A 21,006-nucleotide genomic window follows, 5' to 3' on the forward strand; every position below is an offset into this window, starting at 1 on the left:
TAGTATGCTAATTAGTGCTTTATTTACAAAATAATCACAGTTTTACGAAATAATAGACTCATATTAAGGTCCGTCTACACAGACGTTAACACAAAGTTTTATTTTTCTAAATATTACAACTGTCAAAATAGTCCTAGCACTCAATGTGACCACTCTTCTCTTGCTTGTTTTAGATAAACATCATTAGCATTAGTGATTCTACACTGAGTCAGTCATCATCATTTTCATCGAAATCGTCAGAGTCAAACTCTTCTTCTCCTTCCTCTTCCTCCTCCTCTTCGTGCTCTCCTGTGTTCAGAAGATCCACCAGTGAGGTTGGTAGGATGGGACCACTGGACCACATTGGTTTCAACAGTCCTTCATCAGTCCTTATCCATCCTTGCTCCTCATAAGGTTTTGGCTTTTCGATGATAGGTTGATCGGCTCTTTTGTACAATGCTACGCGGTGGTTCACACGCTGGATGTGCGGCTTCAGGGCAGACTGGCATGGAGGAAGGCGAGCCAGATCAACCTTGGACTTGGATGTGAGGGTCTTGTCCTCTCCCACCATTTTTCGTAGCAGCTTGGCACGGACAATGTCCACTGATGACTCGCGACTCTGGCCGTACATCACACAGGTGAATTTTTCTAACTGCCTCTCCACCTCAGGGTTGGCATCCCAGTTGTCACCCAGTTCACCGAATGCCCTGTGAAACCTGGGATTCTTCTCCAGCTTTTTCAAGGGCCCGACTTTTCCCTTCCCTTTGAAGGCACTGGTGCAGTCTTCTCCGCTGAACACATAGTACCCCAGGAGAGTGGCACAGTAGTCCTCTCCCAGGGATTCTGCCAGCTCAGAGACGTTGACAAGTTGGCGATGCTTCCCTGACCCTGTATCCAGGTACACCGTCAGCTTGATGTTGTGGGCATGGTGGAGCAGGATCAGGAGGATGTCTGTGTCCGGTGTTCTGACTACAGCGTTCTTGTATCCGATGGTAGCAGCATGATGGAGGTACAGAACCACCCTGGTATCAGTCTCTTCCTGGTTGCTGTAGATCGTGGGGAGTTCACGTACCTCGACCTGAAACACAAAAAGGCACCGCATTTCAATCACCAGTCACTGCCAGTTTCAGATCTAGACAAACATCACAGGTAATCACCTTTTTTTCAGGAAAAATTACAAATTGAATCGCCATTCACGAAGGGCTTTCAATTTTACCTTGCCATTCGTTGAGGCAAGTTGGTGGGCCTTCCCCTCCACGATCAGCACAGCCATCTCTGTTCTCTCCAGCCTGGTAGCTGCCTCTTGTCCACTCCACACTTTCAGAAGAAGCTGGCACATCTGCTTTTTGTTGTCGTCATTTGCAAGGAACATTTTGAAGTCATATGGCTTCCTGGTTGCTGGTCCAGCCAGAATGATCTTCTCTGAGCTGCCCCGCCTCAGCCTTTCCTGCGCTTTGATTGACTCAGGATGGTAACTGTCAGTGGAGAACAGAAAGTGCTGCTTGGCCACCATCTGATCAAGCACCTGCAAGCATATCTCACCACATGTTGGGGGAAGGTTGGCAAGGGTATGCAGCAGCGCCATTCCATCCTGGATGAACAGGGCATCCTTGGGGTATTGCAGATCTTGTGGTGTGGTGTCCTCTAAAAGGTAGTGCAGAATGGAGGCTTTGTTGGTTTTGCAGAAGAACCCATCTGGTGTCCCAAGGCTAGGAGGCACTGGCATCAGGCAGTACTTCATGAGTTCTCCCAGGTCTAATGGCTCATCTTGACTCTGAGACTTGACAAGGAGCAGGAATGCAAGGTTGCTTTGCTCCTGATACTGGATGACCTGGAATGATAAATGGTGATTGGTTGATATGTACTACAGGAAGGACTACAGGTGAAAATTATTCATGTGCTATAAATTGGCATATTTACAATCTTTACATTGTTCATTGATGTGCACTGTCTTTAATAAACAAATTTGGAGTTCAATCTTGTATCTCAATATAGCATGTACAGGACGCCATTTAAAAATACAACATAAAATACAAAAGCACTTGGGTATTGGATTACATCCTTACCTTGCCCTGTGAGGATGTTAGTGTGATCTTGTTGTTACTAGCCTCCATGGTCTTGAGTTTCTTTCTCTTGATTGGGTTGAAGAAGCTCTCAGGTTCTCCGCTTTCCAGGTGCCTGATGAAGTCAGCTTTCGCAGCTTTCCCCACAGCTTCTGCTTGTAACACATCCATCTCAACATCCATGGGGACGGGAGCACCAGAGGCCAGGCAGTAGAGTTTGTCCTTATCAATGATGGTGAACGGATTGGTGAAGTTCTTGATAGTAGTTAGGGTTCGCTGAACGGCCTCCTCGCCTTTTCTGATCTCTGCCTTCTCTAGTTCACGATGTCTCCCTGCTCTTGGGCAGTCTGGGTCATCGATGAGATCCACCATCTCAAGGGTCTTTTCATAGAACTGTGCCCGTGCTGTGGTTGTTCGGCACCATCTCTGGTATGCCCCAAACTGACTGTACAGGCCAGCAAAGCCACCTGAAAAGTGAACATATTTTAATTGCATAACCCAATCATTAAAAGGGAAATGTTTTGTAAGAGCAGTTTACATCATATAAAGCTGGTTTCTACAGTTTCAAATGTATAATGTACTGAAAGAAAATGATGTACCTGATGATTTAGCAAAGCGCATGAACGTTTCTTCCATTGTCTTGTCGACAGCACTGAGTGCCCCTGGTATCATCGAGCGAGCCACTGCGATTGCACCCATAGTAAGCAGGTCCTTGGCCCCTGGGTGCGTGCTTTCCAGATTTGTCAGGTGGACTTCCAGCCAAGTCAGATATCTGTAAAGTACAGAGAGGGAAATACTGTAGACATTTATTGGAATAGCTCCTCTCATAATACATGAACCCAAGTATCAATTAAAATCTACTCAGTGATGGTTATACATTTTACCATGTATGCTACACAAACCTGGAGTAGTTGTGTCCGTCAAAGGCGAAGAAGATATCTGCCATCTCTCCGTTACACTTGTGAAACAGCTGGAGGTTGTTGGTCTTCACAGAGTGGAGGAGCATGAAGACAAGATGGCAGTGGGTAATGAACGACATCCAGAAGGCAGCTGTCTTCCCCAGGTGGCCCTTGCACACCTTTTCCTCAAAGGCATGGTACTTTTTGATGAGGAGTAGAGTTGAGGGGTCTTTGAGGGCTTCATCGAGGTGCTCTCGGTTGCAAGACTGGGTCATTCTGAGAAGCACAGCAGGGTCAGAGATCATGATGTTCTCCTCCTCAGTGAATCTCTCCATCAACAGCCTCTCCATTGCCTCACACACTGTTTTGAGGCAAAAGAGGGACTTTGCGTAGGCCTTTCCACTGAGAACACCTTTGAGAGATCCACTTGTTACTAGTTGTGCCTCAAAGAGAATCTCTGCATATCCAGAACCACGCATCTTGTGTCCAGTGAGCATCCCGATGTAGTTCATGGATGTGTGGAAGGGTCCAATCGTTCAAATTACACTAGGGTACTTTTTAGCTGACTAAACCATGTTTAGTGGCATCAAAAGTGCTAATAGCTAAAACATCTAAATTCTTCCACACTAACGTTAGCTATCTAGGCCAATGAAACATTGTGCTAAGTTACTGTAGCTAGCTCAGCTGTCGTGCCTCTTTCTGGTTCAATTCATATACAGAAGTCAACAGATATGTCTCATGTTTGGCATTAACAAAAGTTTAAGTTACACCGACATTAGGAACATACTGTACATAGATGAGGCTAGCTTTAACGTTAGCTAACATGGTGCTAGCTGGCTCAGCTGTTATTCTGCCTGTTTATGATTTCATGCAGAAACTGAAGTCAAGAGTGTGAGTAACATTATAGTTAGCATCTTACCTGGCTAGATTGGAGGATGAATACCAAGAACAACACACAGATGGAATGGAAGACTGAACTTTCAACTGAGGTATTCAATAACATCAACGTTACCAATTGATACGAGCGCGCGACATTACCAATTGATACGAGCGCGCGAGCGCGCATGTTACATGGATGGAAATGTAAAATGGCAGCTATAGCAGCACTAATTTGGATCTCTAGTCTGTCATTTCTGCACTGTGATTGGATAACATAAAAAAATATGTTTGGGAGTTAACAGCAGGAGTTGGTAGATTTTACGTGGGCTGGGTGAGAAACCTTTAAATAAGCAAGTGAAAATCTCTCGCAATACAAAGTCAATGGTGGGAAGAAAAGTTGAGTGGTACCAATGTTACTGCCAATGTCCCGCCCCTATGCAAGACTCAGGAGCATCTTGTTGACATTTAACCTTGAAAATACCTGGGTTTAGACCCCTTATGTACCATGTTAAGTTATCTGCAGTATTAACGTATCCTTATCATTTGTAAAACTGATTATTTTGTAATTACAGCATTAATATGCATACTAGTATACCATAGACACATGTAATCATGTTATGAATAGTTCTATCATGATCTATGCCCTTCAAAACATGGGTCTAGACACCTTCATTTTTCAATTATCTGCAATATTGGCTGAGATATGTCAAAAATCGTTTTTTTGATAATGGCAGCAGTAATTTGCATAAAAATGGTATGTGGGACATTTTTTCAGCTTGGGGCCATAGCTAGTCATTTTCTACACATTTTTTCCAATCTAGAAACACTGATTAGAAGTATATCTCCGGGGGGTGCAGGGGGACCTAGTCTTCCTACTAGACTATATGTGTTCACGGTAGTGTTTGACGTGACGGCGTGAACGTAATTTCGTAATGTTTTTCGTTTCGTAATCCTTTAATGAACGTTTAATGTTTAATGAACGTTTAATGTTTAATGAACGTTTAATGCCCTTCGATGTCCAGGGCCGCACTCGCGCTACACTGGACGGGCCAGCGTGTACCTTGCCCTTCGCCGTCAGGCTCGGGTAAACCGCTGAGCCCCATCCGTGATGGGGTCTGGGGCTTGAGACAGTGTCCCACGAATGAGGAATTCTCAGTAAGCGCGAGTCATTAGCTCGCGTTGATTAAGTCCCTGCCCTTTGTACACACCGCCCATCGCTACTACCGATCGGACGGTTTGATGAGATCCTCGGATCAGCCCCTGCACGGGCCGTTCTCGGCTCGTGCCAGTGCACCGAAAAGATTAGCGAACTTGACTGTCTAGAGGAAGTAAAAGTCATAAGGTTTCCGTCGGTGAACCTGCAGAAGGATCATTATCGGGACAACATGAGAGCGAGCGAGACGTACGTGGTACGTGATCGTCCATGTACTGTTTAGCCATGTACTGTTTAGATTTTGATGATTTGCGTGTGATATGATTCAACGGATGTTTATATGAATCGTTTAAAATAAAAAAGCCTTCAATTTCTGATAGTTTACCTTTTCATTTGGGCTTCCCAATTGAAGCCCCGCCCATAGGGCGGGTACTGTTGCTAGTATATATAATTTAATAATGACTCGCGGTTCCCGATCAAAAATATATGATAAAATAATTATGCAAGAAACGAAGCAACCCCACTCCCCACGGCATACCCCATCTATAATGTTCTTTCCCCTCCACTCCCCTGTGTGGAGGGTTGGCGATCGTGTCTGTGAGCCAGGCTTTTCCGTTAAACAAAAAAATACCAACATTGGTGGAGTTCGTGGGTGGGTGGGGATCGTATATACCCAGATAAACCAGGAGTAGCTGGAACACAGTGGCCGCAAAAATAGAAACAGCACACATTTTCAAAGCGGTGAATACCTGGGTTCCGCGAATTGCGAATCTACAAATGTCGGGGTTTTACTGAATGCCTGCCTCTACGTATCGAATGTATTGTGTGAATTTGTCTTCGACGTCTTTTTTTCAGCGCTGTGATTTATCATCAATTTTGTTAGCTACTACGGCTCACCAATCTTGTATACACGTAAAATGTATTGCATTTATAGTGCAGGCCCCTTGGATGAAGTGATACAAATTGCAGCTTAGAACTTCTGAAAGAAAAGAAATAGCATTCACAAGCTCATAGGTGAGTGAGTTAATGACATAGCCAATTGGAGTGAACATCTAAGGATTGTGGCCCAGTTATTAGTACATGATGACTGCTGGTGAGAATAGAGTATGGGCTGGATACAGCATGGAAAAATGAGGCAAACAAAAAGCCCCACTAGTTTGAGCCTTTTATACAATGCGCTGTGCTGCCAATCACAAACGGTTGGGTTCTGTCCCCCGCCAGAACCCAACCGTTTGGGTTCTGGCGGGGGACAGAACGCCTCTGAGGAAGAGAACTGATTCATGACCAATGATTTTCCTGTGCATGGTTTAATTTTGCCAATTCACCACTCAGCTATCCCAGGTCCACATCCCACGTGAAATGGTGCTCCTTCACAGTATGGAAAACTATGGACAATGAAGGAATTTATTACATTTCCCATCAATAAATTCACAGTTTATATGTGTTGATCACATTGGCTACAGCATTTGCTTTCAGTGGTTGAAATTATGATGATTTTCAACAACTGTGACAATGTTCAATGTTTCATGTGGTGTGTTATCCAGGCAGGAACTTGTGGACTTGCATAATGGGCTCTTGCCAGAGGCTGAACATAAAAAACCGAGTACGTTGTGCAAAGTGCACAGGCCAAGACTGGAGAATGAAAACGAACAGCAGACACTGGAGAAGCAGCAAATGCATCAGGTGGGAGGATGCTAAACCTTGCTGTGAGCTTTGTATACAGATGTGCAACACTGAAAATGTTATAGTTAATTGACTGTTGCCATCCCATTTGTTGATTGTGTCCAAGATTGAGAACTTTTTTAATTTTACTGTTTCAAGACTCACCACACCTTCACCTGTAATTTCTGCATTTGTTCTGGAATGAACTTCTTGAAAACAAGACCGAAAGTCTAACAGCGGCATAGCCGGGCTTGTGTGATACTTTAGTTGAAGAGGATAGTATGACCTGGGTGGGGATACCAGTTAGAAAATAATGTAAGTATTAAATTATTTTCAAGTACTCGAAGTCTCAAAACTGTCTGTCAACATGGAAGTGAAGAAATTGCATTGAGACACCGGTTTATTCTATATGTTGGTCAGTTAGTCAACACTATCAAAGTGACCTCAGCACTATCCTGATACACACCACTTTGTGTGTTACGGATTGAGGTGTTTTACGGTCGCCGGAGTGCAAATGCTGCCACCAACCTCCTTGAGAGAGGACCCAGTGAGTTGGTACTCATTTTGCCGACCTCGGAAGGATGACAGGCTGAGTCAACCCCACCTGGTATTAATTCAGCAGCTGACAGGGATTCAAGCTCGGGACCCGAGGATCCCAAGCCCTCCACCCGAACCGTTAAGCCAATACCAGGCTTAGGTTGGTTGGAGGCATTCATAAGAAATGCTTCAATGTTTGTAGAGCCCTAAATCGAAGTTTTAATTATATATGATCTGGGGGGCAGGCACCCCCCTCCCCTCATCATATATCACCCTGTTGTCATAATTTCAGTTCCCCCCAATCATCAAGTGTGATAATTTGCCCCAACCAGGTATATGACGTTGTGGTGCTGTGCACACACGACTCGATTGCCAGAGAGGTAGGCCACAACGCGTTGGTACAAACAAGAGTCTTTATTCAAAGCTCGCACTTCAGCACTGGGCGGGCTCGAGCTTAGAGCCCGCATATGTCCCGAGGCCACACCTTGTCCCCGGGCGTGGCCGATCGGTCGAAAGGCGGGGCATGCTCTTTCGTTCCCCGCCTGGACGCTCGCGCCACCCACTGGTGTGCGGAATTATTGTCCCTTGTGCCCGCCACACGCGCCCCCCCAGAATTCCCGCGCACCTGAAGGGTGAGTTTGCGGGGAAGCCGGATGACCCGGCCGAAACGCCCCCTGGCGATGGGTGCAGGGCTGTGGGGTAGCGGGGCTGGGGGGTGCCGGGGGTCCGACCGCCTGGGGGCGGCCTCAACGCGGACGCAGAGCTGCTTGCGGGGGGTGGTCCAGATGGAGGTGGGTCGGCTTGAGGCGGTCCACGGAGATGCGATCCGGGGCACCGCCGATGTTGATGGTGAAATATTTGTCCCCGGTCTCCAGCACGCGGAAGGGCCCGTCGTACGGGGGCCGTAGCGGTGCCCGGTGGGCGTCGTGCCGGACGAAGACGTACTCCGCCGTGCGAAGCTCCGGGGCGACGTGGGAAGACGGGCAACCGTGGTGTGCCGTCGGCACCGGGGCGAACCTCCGGGCGGTCTCCTGAAGGGTGGAGCGCTGTTGCACCGGCGACCAAGGAGCCGTGGAGTCGGGGATAAATTCGCCCGGTACCCGCAGTGGTTGCCCGAGGACGCGCGCAGGTCGTCCTTGGGCGCCGTCCTGAGGCCCAGCAGGACCCAGGGGAGCCTGTCGGCCCAGCCGCCGCCGCGGAGGCTGGTCCGGAGCGCGGCCTTCATCGAGCGATGAAAGCGCTCGCACAGGCCATTGGCCTGGGGGTGGTGGGCCGTGGTGCGGTGTAGTTTCACGCCGAGCCCTTGCGCCACCGCGGCCCAGAGCTCCGAGGTGAACTGGGGGTCGCGGTCGGACGAGATGTCCGAGGGGGCACCGAACCGGGCAACCCAAGTGGCGATGAAGGCTTGTGCCACATCAGCTGCAGATGTCGCCGCCAATGGGACGGCCTCTGGCCACCGTGTGGTGCGGTCCACCATGGTGAGGAGGTGGGTGAACCCCCGCGAGGGGGGCAGAGGTCCCACCAAGTCGACGTGCACGTGGTCGAACCGACGCTCGGGCACCGCAAACGAGGCCAACGGGGCCTGGGTGTGGCGGTGGACCTTTGCGCGCTGGCACGTGAGGCACGTCCTGGCCCAGTCGCGGACGTCCTTCCTGAGGCCATGCCAGACGAACTTCGCCGCGACGAGCTTCTGGGAGGCCTTCGTGCCCGGGTGGGACAGGCCGTGGATGGCGTCGAACACTGGGCGCTGCCAGCCAGCGGGCACGATGGGGCGAGGCCGGCCGAGGGAGACGTCGCACAGGAGGGCTGCGCCCGCGGCGTCGAATGGCACCTCGGTGATGCGGAGGCCCGTGACGGCGGTCCGCAAGGCCTGGACGCCATGGTCGGCGGTCTGGTCCTCTGCCATCCGGGCATAGTCGATCCCGAGGTGGACCGCGTGCGCGACGGACCGGGAAAGGCAATCCGCCACCGGGTTGTCTTTACCCGCTACGTGACGGATGTCCGTCGTATACTCGGACACGGCAGAGAGGTGACGCTGCTGCCGTGCCGACCATGGCTCGGCGACCTTGGCCATCGTGAACACAAGGGGCCTTGTGGTCGACGAATGCCATGAACGGGCGGCCCTCCAGCAGATGGCGGAAGTGTCGGACCGCCAGGTGGAGCCCGAGCAGCTCGCGGTCGAAGGTGCTGTAGCGGCGTTCGTGCGGGCGAAGCTGCCGGCTAAAAAACGCCAGCGGTTGCCAAGCACCACGCACCCACTGCTCGTGCACCGCGCCCACCGCGTAGTCCGACGCGTCGGTGGTGAGGGCGATCGGCGCATCGGGCGCCGGGTGCGCCAGCATGGTGGCGTTGGCCAGGGCCAGCTTTGCGCCCGCAAACGCCACGGCCATCGGCTCCGACCAGGCGATGTCACCTTTGCCCGGCTTGCCCCAGAGGGCCTCGTGCAGGGGGCGGAGGAGCTGGGCGACGTGGGGCACGAAGCGGTGGTAAAAATTTACCATGCCCAGGAACTCCTGGAGCCCCTTGATCGTGCGGGGTCGCGGGAAATCCCTGACCGCCTCCACCTTGGCTGGTTAAGGGACGGCCCCGTGCCTGGTGATGCGGTGCCCCAAGAGGTCGACGGTGGCGGCGCCGAAACGGCACTTTGCGGGGTTGATGATTAGGCCATGCTGGCCCAGGCGTTCGAAAAGCGTGCGGAGGTGGAGCAGGTGCTCCTCCCGGGACGCGCTCGCGACTAGGATGTCGTCCAGGTAGACAAAGAGGAAAGGTAAGTCACGCAAGACGCTGTCCATAAGCCGTTGGAACGCCTGGGCCGCATTCTTCAACCCGAAAGGCATTCGCAGGAACTCGAAGAGGCCGAAAGGGGTGATGACTGCCGTCTTCGGGACATCGCCCGGTTGTACGGGGACCTGGTGGTAGCCCCGGATGAGGTCCACCTTGGAAAACACGGTCGTGTTTGCCAACCGGGTGGAAAAGTCCTGGATATGCGGGACCGGGTAGCGGTCGGGGGTGGTGGCATCATTGAGCCGGCGGTAGTCCCCGCCTGGCCGCCATCCCCCGCCGGGCTTCGGCACAATGTGCAGAGGAGAAGCCCAAGCGCTGTTGGAGCGCCGTACGATCCCCAGCCGCTCCAGCGTGGCGAACTCCGCTTTCGCCACGGCGACCTTCGTGGATTCGAGTCGGCGTGCCTGGGCGTAGACCGGCGGCCCGACCGTGGGTATATGGTGCTCCACCCCGTTTTTAATGGCCACCGCTGAGAAGGTGGGCCGCGTGAGGGCCGGGAAACTGGCTAGGAGGCGGGTAAAGTCGTCCGCTGCCGGAAGCGTGCAAACTAAACTCGCCGGGACGGAACCTTCCAGGGAGCCGCTTGGCGAGCCGCTCGGTGAGCCGCTCAGCGAACAAGCGAGCGAGCTGAAGGTTTCGGCCTGGACGAGACGTCTGCGTTTCACGTCGACCAACAGCCCATGCGCACATAGGAAGTCCGCGCCCAGCAGGGCCATTGGCACGCTGGCGGTCACGAACGACCATTGAAAGCGCTGCCCTCCGAACCGCAGTGAGAGGCAACGCTTCCCGAATGTGCAGATGGGTGTACCGTTGGCGGAAAGCAAAGCGGGGCCCCGGCCCGCGGCTTGCTTGTCGGACGTGGAGGCGGGGAGGACGCTTACCTGCGCTCCTGTGTCGCAAAGAAAACGGCGCCCGGACAAGGTGTCCGTGATGAACAGGAGGCTGCCGGAATGTCCGACGCTCATGGCCGCAAGTGAGCGCCGGTCGTTTCCCAACCTGTCAAAATAACACGGCGGGCGGCACGTTTTAGCCTTGCGGCCGAACCTGCCATGGTAGTAACACCAGGTTTGCGGCGGTGGCCCCCGCGGCGGCCGTGTCGGCGGCGGTAGTGGGCGGGGCGTAGCAGCGGCCACGAGGGAAGCAGGGGGCGCTGGAGCCTCTGCACCGGGAGCCCCTACGGCAGCACCGTACACCGACCGCGTGTCGCAGGCCACGAAATACTTGTCGGCCTCTCCAGCCAGGGCGCGGGGTTTCATTAGTTTGGAACCGGCCAGCGCGAGGCGCACCTGTGCAGGTAGCTGGCGTAGGAAAAGTGCGCGGAACAAGAAATCCGGGCGCTGGTCTCCAAGCAGCGACAGCATGAAATCCATCCGGACGGATGGTCGTGTGTCGCTGAGGGCGGGAAGGTCCAGGAGGCGGTCGGCCCGTTCGATCTCCGTGAGCCCGAACGTGGCGAGGAGGAGACGTTTGAGCGCCTCGTACTTGTGGTCGCCCGGCGGGCGCCGAAGGATGGACACGACTCGGGCGGCAGTGCCGGGCCCGAGGGCGGCGACCACGTGGTAGTACCGGGTCTCGTCCGCCGTGATGCCTCGGAGCTGAAATTGAGCTTCGGCCTGCACAAACCAAACGTCGGCTTGCGCTTCCCAAAACTCGGGGAGTTTGACGGCGACGGCGTTGGTAGCCATGGCGCGTTCGGGGGTCAGCAACGGCTGAACCAATCGGGGTCACCTGTGTGGTGCTGTGCACACACGACTCGATTGCCAGAGAGGTAGGCCACAACGTGTTGGTGCAAACACGAGTCTTTATTCAAAGCTCGCACTTCAGCACTGGGCGGGCTCGAGCTTAGAGCCCGCATATATGTCCCGAGGCCACGCCTTGTCCCCGGCGTGGCCGATCGGTCGAAAGGCGGGGCATGCGCTTTCGTTCCCTGCCTGGACGCTCGCGCCACCCACTGGTGCGCGGAATTATTGTCCCTTGTGCCCTCCACAACGGAATATATGAACGTTCCCTAAAGGGTGTTGAAAGAAACATAACTGTCAAAGCCAAATGCCATTACATTCTACCTTTCAGAAGTGTAATTGTGGGTATAAAACTCACCCCATATGTAGCATAAATATGTGAGGGACATACATACAGATGGAGAGACAAATGCAGTAAACACAGGAACCAAACATCTACGCCATAAAAAAACGTTTGTTTTATCACGAACTTGCCAGTTCTAAAAGCCTCTTGCGAGTTTGAAGAAGAGGAAGAAGCGCTAATGTATGGTTTATTCACACAGCAGTTTGAACGGAAACATTTATTATTCTACAACAGTAGAACCCCTTCAGAAGGACATGGAACGAGTATACAAAATTATATATACAGTAGTTATATTTTGCGAAGCAATAGAAAAATATATAAAACTACACAGAAAGGGGCCCACAAACAACAACAACCACAGCCACGATAACAATAGAGTGTTATTAAAAATCCTTATTTTAATGTGTTTTACTTCATGTGTTTCACGTGGTTGCTTGTGCTTCACACTGAATGAAAAACGTAAAGGTGGAGCATGCAGATTGTGATACATGACAGGTTCAACGATATGTCCGGCCTGAACGGCATCGGAATAAAAATGGCGGTGTGTGGAGTCCGCCATCGAACCGCCGTAATGACATCACATCACCCCTGTCATGTGACCAGATCCTCAGCTCTGATTGTGCGTTTGAGGGGACGTACATACATACATACATATGGACAGGCAAACTCCTCCGAGCTGCACTGCAGACATGACTCTGCATCGCACTGTACATACCGTTCAGGGTTCATTTTATGACCTTGGGTTGCGCCCCGCCCCATGATAATAATAATAATAATAATACATTTATTTTATATAGCGCTTTTCAAGAAGCCCAAAGGCGCTTTGACAGAGTACAAAAAACAAGTGCAAAAAGACAAAAATCAATAGGTAAATAATAATCAAAGCAAAAGGAAGGAGAAGGAGAAGCAATAGTCAGGGGTTAAATGCTGTGGGTTAAATGTTGAATGCAGTGTTGAACAGGTGGGTCTTGAGTGATATTTTGAATGTGGTGAGTGAGGAGGAGTCTGATGGTGTGAGGTAGTGAGTTCCAGAGGGTGGGAGCAGCGATGGAGAAGGCCCTGTCCCCCCAGGATCTGAATTTGGTCCGGATGGGGGGGGGGGGGGGTCAGGAGGTTGGTACCAGCAGAGCGGAGGTTGCGGGTGGGAGTGTGTCTGGAGAGGAGGTCAGTCAGGTAGGATGGGGCCAGGTTATGGAGGACTTTGTAGGTCAAGAGGAGGATTTTGTACTGGATTCTCTGGGGGATAGGGAGCCAGTGAAGCTTAAAAAGGACGGGGGTGATGTGGTCATGGGTCCGGGAATGGGTGAGTAGACGGGCAGCGGAGTTCTGAATGTATTGGAGTTTATTGGTGATTATTGAGGGTGAACCATAGAGGAGGCTGTTGCAGTAGTCCAGACGGGAGGTGATGAAGGTGTGGATGAGGGTTTCTGCAGCCGTGGAGGAGAGGGATGGACGGAGACGGGCGATGTTTTTCAGGTGAAAGAAGGCTGTCTTTGTGATTTGTTTAGTGTATTTGTCGAAGGAGAGGGTTTGATCAAAGATGATGCCAAGATTCCGGATGTGAGGGGAGGCGGATACTGGGAAACCGTCAATGTTGAGGGCGAAGTTATGGGTGGATTTGGTGAGCGTTTTTGGGCCAATGATGATTATTTCAGATTTATCATAGTTAAGTTTGAGGAAGTTGATTTGAAGCCAGGATTTTATTTCAGTGATGCAGTTTGTCAGGATAGAGTGGGTGGCGGTGGAGATGGACTTGGTGGAGATGAAAAGCTGGATGTCATCGGCGAAGCAGTGGAATTGGAGACCATGACGGCGGATTAAGTGACCGAGGGGGGACAGGTACAGGATGAAGAGGAGGGGGCCAAGAACTGAACCTTGGGGGACACCTTGGGGGAGGGGAGCAGTGGGGGATTTGCAGTTATTGATGGAGATGAACTGGCGTCTGTCAGAGAGGTATGATTTGATCCAAGAGAGGGCAGTGCCGGTAATGTTAAAGGTGGTTTCAAGTCTGGTGAGGAGGATGGTGTGATTGATGGTGTCAAAGGCGGCGCTGAGGTCGAGGAGGATGAGAATGTTGAGGTTGCCGGCGTCAGAGGAGAGGAGAAGGTCGTTGGTGATTTTAAGGAGAGCAGTTTCAGTACTGTGGTTGGAGCGGAATCTGGATTGGAATGTTTCATACAGGTTATTGGCAGAGAGGTGATGTTTGAGTTGAGTGGCTACAGCACGTTCCAAAACTTTTGACAGAAAGGGTAGGTTGGAGATGGGTCTGAAGTTGTTTAGGGTGTCAGGGTTTAGTCCAGGTTTTTTCAGAATGGGGGTAACAGCAGCAATTTTGAGGGATGGTGGGACGATGCCTGTAGACAGGGAGGAGTTTATTGTTGCAGTGATAAGTGGAGAGGGAGCAGGAAGGGAGGCCTTGACAAAGCTGGAGAGGATGGGGTCAAGAGTGCAGGTGGCAGTTTTCATTCCTATGAGGAGTTCAGAGCGGTCAGTAGGGGAGACTGGGGAGAACTGAGACAGGGGTTGGCAGGATAAGGGGGGGCAGGTGGTTTGAGGGGGAGCGGGTGCCCTTAAGCTGTTGTTGTGGGTGGTTAAGCGGGTGGTTAAGCTGTTGTAGATGTTGTCAATTTTGCTTTGGAAGAATGAAAGGAAGGAGATGCAGTTTTCTACTGTGAATGACTGGGTGGTGGTGTTCAGGGGGCTGAGGAGTTTGTTTATTGTAGAGAAGAGTGCTTTTGGGTTTCCAGAGCCAGAGTGGATAATTTGAGAGTAGTAGGCGGAGCGGGCGCGGGAGAGGGCATCTTTGTAGTGCTGTAGGTGGTCCTTGTAGGCTTGGGAGTGAATTGTGAGACCTGTTTTATTGCGGAGTCTTTCAAGTTGACGAGCACGAGTTTTCATCAGGCGGAGTTCAGGGGTAAACCAGGGAGCAGAATGGGTGAAAGAAACCGTTTTGGTTTTTATAGGCGCAAGCTGGTCAAGGCAGGAGGAGAGAGTGTGGTTGTAGTAGTCAGTGAGGTCAGAAGGGGTGTGGAGGTCAACGAAGGGAGAAGTGGACATTTTTTCAGAGAGAGTGGATGAGAATGAGGTAGGTGAAAGAGCGTTTAGCTTATGGAAGCTGATAGTGCGATAATGCCTTGGTGCTGGGGTGGGGATGTTGATGGTCATAGTGATGGCTAAGTGGTCAGAGAGGGTGAGGTCGGAGCCAGAGAGATGGTGCAAAATTAATCCAGTAGAGCAGACAAGGTCCAGAATGTGCCCACGGTTATGGGTAGGAAAGTTGACATGTTGAGTGAGGTTAAAGCAGGTGAGTAAATCAGTGAAGTCAGTGGTTATTGTGGAGTCAGTGGAGTCCATGTGGATATTGAAATCACTGAGGAGGAGGATTGAGGGGGAGAGGGAACAGAGCTGGGTCAGAAAGTAGGAGAAGTCAGACAGGAATGATGGGTGTGGTTTGGGAGGGTGGTAGACGACAGCCATGACTGACTGCGTGTGACCAGAGAGTTTAAAAGCCAGGTGTTCAAATGATGGAGCAGATGAGATGGAGATGAGGCTGGTCCTGATGTCCTGTCGGTGTATTACGGCAATTCCACCACCTCGGCCCTCCGAGCATGGTTTATTGATGTATGAATATCCATTGGGTGTAGTGAGGTTGAGTGAGAAGTAGTCCAGAGGTTGTTGCCAGGTTTCAGTGAGACAGCGAAAGTCCAGTTTATTATCCAGAATGTAGTCGTTCAGGATGAGGCTTTTGTTGTTGAGGGACCGGGTATTGAACAGAGTGAGCTTCATGTTTGTTTGTACGGTGGGGATGAACTCAGGTGATTTAGCCAGGGTTTGCAGACAGGAGGTGCGATCGTGTGCGTTGCTGTGACCAGGTGCGCTGGGACGATGAGTGGGAGTGCGCTGAGCCGACCAGAGTACAGGAATGAAGTGACCTGTTTGTAAGTAAACAAACTTACGACCAGAGCCTCTATGAATATATAGAACCAAACCAATGATGCACTTCCTAAGGGCTAAGCCCTTCCTGCTATATTCTCATCGACCCGTTCATACATTGGTCAAGCTGAAAACAACAACAGGCATTTTAAGGCCATTTCCCCTGCAAGAGCAGGGGCTAGCTTTGCGGTCCCCATGACAATCTTCTCCATTTTGCCCTATTTTCTGCATCTCCCCTTGTTAACCCCCTTGCCCGCATTTCTTCTTTGACCATCTTTAGCCAAGTCTTTCTTGGTCTTCCCCATCCTCTACTTCCTTCTACATTCATTTCCATCACTCTTCTCAACCAGTCACTTTCATCCTTCCTCAACACATGACCAAACCATCTCAAACTGTTTCTCTTCACAGCATCCATCAGAGGCTCTATTCCCATCATCTTTCGCAATTCATCATTTGTCTTCCTCTCTCTCAACGATACTCCACACATCCACCGAACCATTCACATTTCCACCCTTTCCAGCCTTAGTTGATGCTCTATGTTCATTACCCATGCCTCGCTCCCATAAATCATAACACTTCTCACACATGCATCATACACCTTTCCCTTCAGGTTCAACGACACTCCCCTCCTCGTCAGCACGCCACTCAGTTCCCGCAACTTCTTCCATGCACATCTCACTCTAGCAACCGTTGCCGAGTCTGATCCACCTTCTCCATTCAGCATGTCTTCGAGGTAGCAAAATGTTTTCACACCCTTCCAGCTTCACGCCGTCTCCAAGATCCAACTCAACATTTCCTCCATCTGCAGCTCCCTCTGTGCACACCTTACACTTGAATGTAGCTGCCACACTCGTTAATGACCCTCTCAAACCACTACATTTTTGATGAACCCACTCAGCGCACATTGTACATTGAATGGAATTCACTCCGACACCCTTCCTGCACACAGCACACGGCCACTTCCCAGTTCTTTGCACCTCACCACATGCTTTATCACTTGCGATCACCTTCGTTTTTCCGATATTCACCTTCAGACCTTTCGTCTCCATACATTCCTTCCACTTGTTCATCTTCTCCTTCAGTCCATCCATACTTTCTGCAATCAACACCAGACCATCTGCATACAACAACTCCCACGGTAAACCCTCCTTTACGTTCCGAGCCAGCACCTCCATCACAGCTACAAATAGTAGTGGACTTAGTACCAACCCCTGATGCACTCCCACCTTCACCTCAAACTCACCACTGTTCCCGTCCTTTGTCCTTACAGCTGTGCGCGCTCTTTTGTACATTGCCATCACTACTCTAACCATTCCTCCACTCCTAACTTCCTCAATGCCCATGTCACTTCTTCACGTGGAACCCTATCGAATGCTTTCCCCAGATCAACAAACCCAAGAAACAACTTCTTCCTCTTCTCCATGTACTTTTCCTGCAACTGCCTCACAATAAAAAGCGCGTCTGTCGTTCCTCTTCCTGGCATAAATCCAAACTGCATTTCGTCAATCTTCACTTTCTTCCTTATCCTCCTCTCCAACACCCTTTCCAATACCTTCATTCCAACAAGCTGAAACCCCACCCCAAAACCTCTAGGCCTGTCCCAAATGTTCCAGGGTTGGCTGGAGTGCGCCTAAACTTTTGCCTTGACCTTCCCGCAAGGCCACTTTATTGTAAAGGATATAAACAACAGATTTACAGAGGATGAAATATTGAAAAGGGATTTAGGGAAAAGTAGTTTTCGACAAAACCATTGGGAGTGGAGAAGACATGCTTTTTATATGATTATCGACGCATATTCCTATTGCAGTTCATTTTACCTCACTCTTGCGCTAAAACATGAACTGAGGAAAATAACGATTCTAATCTATACACTCTTAGCCACTGCGTCATTTCCGTAACAATATGCATTCATCTCTTGAAATCTCTGTTCACAAAAGGCCATTATTGTGAGCTCAGGAGTTTCCATTAAAACAGACGTGCAGAAATTCGCCCAAATATTGGACCTTCACCATATTTGCCTCAAACTGGCCAATATTGAGATCGATGCCAATCTGAGAAAAAGTATTTTGATGGGTGGAGGGATGAGTCAACCAGTCTCGAGTCCTTCACTTAATACCTGTTGTTACTTGCTGTTACTTGTTCATAAGGTGAATATAAACTCTGCATCGCTTTTACAATTTTTTTAACTACTATTAATATTATTGCAAAATGCAAAAATCGTTGTGTCCTGTTAAACCAGGCTACATTTGATGAGCACAGCTATTTGGTTTGTGAGTCTTCAAATTAAAACTGAAGACAGAAATGCTGAGCAGACCATGCTGCATACCCTGTCATTTCCATCTGAACATACAGCTCATCATCCTGGGATTCTCCATACATTGGCAGAGAATTGGGTATACTCTATTTACCGTCTACTTCGATTTTTTTTTAAATGCATGTTGCGGTAATTCTGTAGGTAACACCTTTTTTTGTAATTCTGTTCCGTAATGAAAGTTTGAGGGAACTGAGCACACCAAATCTACGAGTTATTTGTTTCCTTTTTTCGATGTCTGTTCCTTGATTGCAGGTAATGAAACAAACTAAAGTCTCTTGTACACTGAAACCGGTATTTTCTTAACCTTGTATCTTACGTCTTCTTTAAACACCATGATGGTCCCAGAATTACTGTTTAACATCATTTTCATTCTTGCATGTCTGTTTTCCTCACAAGTAATTTTCGTAAAGATAGTATTGTTAACTATCAATGAAATTTGTCTCAAATGACTTTAGAAATATCATCTTCATTTATATATTGGTGAAATACCGAAGAAAGTAGATAACAGTGCCCCTTCAAAATGTTATCTGCTTTTTGTGTTTGTAGGGCAGTGTTACCAGTCAAGATTTGACAAGAAACACCCTCAAACTGGGCTCGTGTGGATCCAAATTGCAAGAGTCCAGCTTTTCTGAAGAACCGCAGGACTTTGACACAAAGGTTGCTGTGTCAAGCGTTGCAAAGTTGGATGCAAACGGAGAGACCGCATATTCGTCTCTATCCAATAGGGCAACTGGCCTGTTCGATAGTTCTCAAAAGCAGAGTCAGCAGCATACCTCTTTAGATGACCATGAGACTTATATGATGTCTGCATTAACTAACAAAGAAACAATAAGTGACGCTGTATTTTTGCGGTGTGAGGAGGAAGCAACGCCTGATGGCCCTCAGAACTTGCTCCACATCTCTCAAAGTTTGATTTGTGGTGATGTGTCACCAGGTTTCCATGACAAATTAGAGCATACGGAGCCACTTTCCACTGATAATGACCACGTGTCTGTGGGCCATATCCAACGGGATGGTTATGTTTCTAACACAGAAACGTGTTGCCCTCGTATAATTGTGCAAGGGTACGTGCCAGAAACGAGCATGAAGGAACACAAAGAGAGTGGCGGCAACCTGTCCGTGACCGCAGAAAGAGACGGAGTTGTGACTCGGCCGGGTTCCTCATCAATGGATCTCCTTGATTTGACCGAGGTGCAACTGATTCCACAGCAGAAGTTGACAGCAAAACATAAACATGTCTCGGATTCAGTCATCCAGGATATCCTGTACCCTCAGCACAAAGATAATGTTTGTGATGCAGATGTTCCAAAAACACACTATCAAGCCGAATATTGCACAGCAAAGCCAGGTGCTAATGCTATTTTGTTGCATAATATATTTCTCATGTACAACGTGTAGTAATGTAGTTTTCCTCATTGCTCTCCCTATGTCAACGTTTTTCTTTAGTGAAATGTCATACGTTGCCTCATTTCACCTCAGCCCCCTGCTTTTCCCACATGTTCCTCCCTGAAGAAGATTCTCCGGTTGAACCAGCGTTGGATTCGCAGGTTGTTGAAGTCGATTTGAGACTAAAGGTGCGGTCTGTATCCAAATCCTTTTATTTTCTTTACATGGTACTTTACGCACGTAGGAAGAGCGAGATCTTGTCACCAGGATGTGATGCTGCTTTTATCACAGAGCACTCATGTTATTTTGAAGTACAGTACTTGTTTATAAACTTGCATCTCGTCAATGGATTAATGATATACAAGGACAGATTGTCATATCATATACATGTCTGTAATATACTTTATCTGTCCAATCTTCCTGACAAGATGGTACAAGGAGGATGTGCTTGTCTTTTAACTGTCCAGTCTGGGGTCGTTTCTTGACCTTACTGTTAATGGTTGGACAGATGCTCCACAAGCAGTGTGTTGCAACTGTTGCATCAAAATTTGCGCCGTCCATCCCATTGAACCTTAAGCCAGGGACCCGTCTGCCAGAATTTATGGCGGATGGTAGTTAAAATATCTGTGTCCTTCACCAAGTGTTGTTGTTGTTGTTGTTGTTGTTGTTGTTGTTGTTGTTGTATAGCCTCGGACAGTTTGAACTGAACAAGCCCGTGGCACGGAGACAGCCGATTTATCTTCCAGGAGCGACCTAGAGGTCCCCCACATCTAGGATGGTGTACCCCCATCTTCACAAAGTTAGGACCATGACAGAGTTAGAGAGAGAGATAGACAGACACACAAAGAGAGACAAGACACAGGAAGAGACAGGGCCGGTCCATGGGGACCGATCGGCACTCTGACCACGACTGCGCTAGCCCTGACTAATCCAGGCAGCATGGAAGAATGGGGAAGATTTGTCCCTTGACTTGCGCTGGGGGGGGGTACAACCACCACGAAGAGGCGTCCTCGATAGTTGTCACCAAGTGTTGGTGCGTGTGATAGCCTGCCAGACAAATTCCAAGACCCTGCTTTAACCTGCTGTATAAAATCCAACCCCCAAGTTAGGGCTCTGCCACTCCTTCACCCACTATCGACCACTGGTCCACAGCAGAGCCTGAAACCTGTCTCGGATAAGTATTAGCAGCAGCAATAATAATAGTAATGACGACCATGACGATGACGACACCAACACTGCTTTTATCTGACTGCTACGCACTTGCGTTGTCATGTCCACAAGATTGTCATGTCATGGGGAAGATTGTCATGGGGCCCGCAAGGCTAACCCCCGCTC

At 49.6% G+C, this 21,006-nt stretch overlaps 2 protein-coding genes across 2 annotated transcripts in view; one reads left to right on the top strand and one right to left on the bottom strand.

Annotated features, from left to right (window-relative positions):
* TUBGCP6 (tubulin gamma complex component 6) overlaps positions 1 to 21,006 on the top strand; it is a 119,291-nt gene that overhangs the window by 51,778 nt on the left and 46,507 nt on the right. The window contains 3 exon segments of the mRNA XM_068131302.2: positions 6,518 to 6,656; positions 18,832 to 19,633; positions 19,765 to 19,859. Coding sequence (XP_067987403.2) covers positions 6,518 to 6,656; positions 18,832 to 19,633; positions 19,765 to 19,859 — 1,036 coding nt within the window.
* LOC137430645 (uncharacterized) lies at positions 64 to 3,246 on the bottom strand. Its single transcript, XM_078765926.1, has 5 exons — positions 2,945 to 3,246; positions 2,642 to 2,814; positions 2,046 to 2,509; positions 1,196 to 1,810; positions 64 to 1,057 (listed from the first exon to the last, which is right to left on the bottom strand). Exons 1-5 carry the CDS (start codon positions 3,244 to 3,246, stop codon positions 209 to 211), a joined length of 2,403 nt encoding a protein of 800 aa, XP_078622052.1. The 3' UTR covers positions 64 to 208.

This window comes from Myxine glutinosa, chromosome 11 (genome assembly GCF_964187855.1).
Source record: "Myxine glutinosa chromosome 11, kmMyxGlut1.1, whole genome shotgun sequence".
In the NCBI taxonomy this organism is placed as follows: Eukaryota; Metazoa; Chordata; class Myxini; order Myxiniformes; family Myxinidae; genus Myxine; species Myxine glutinosa.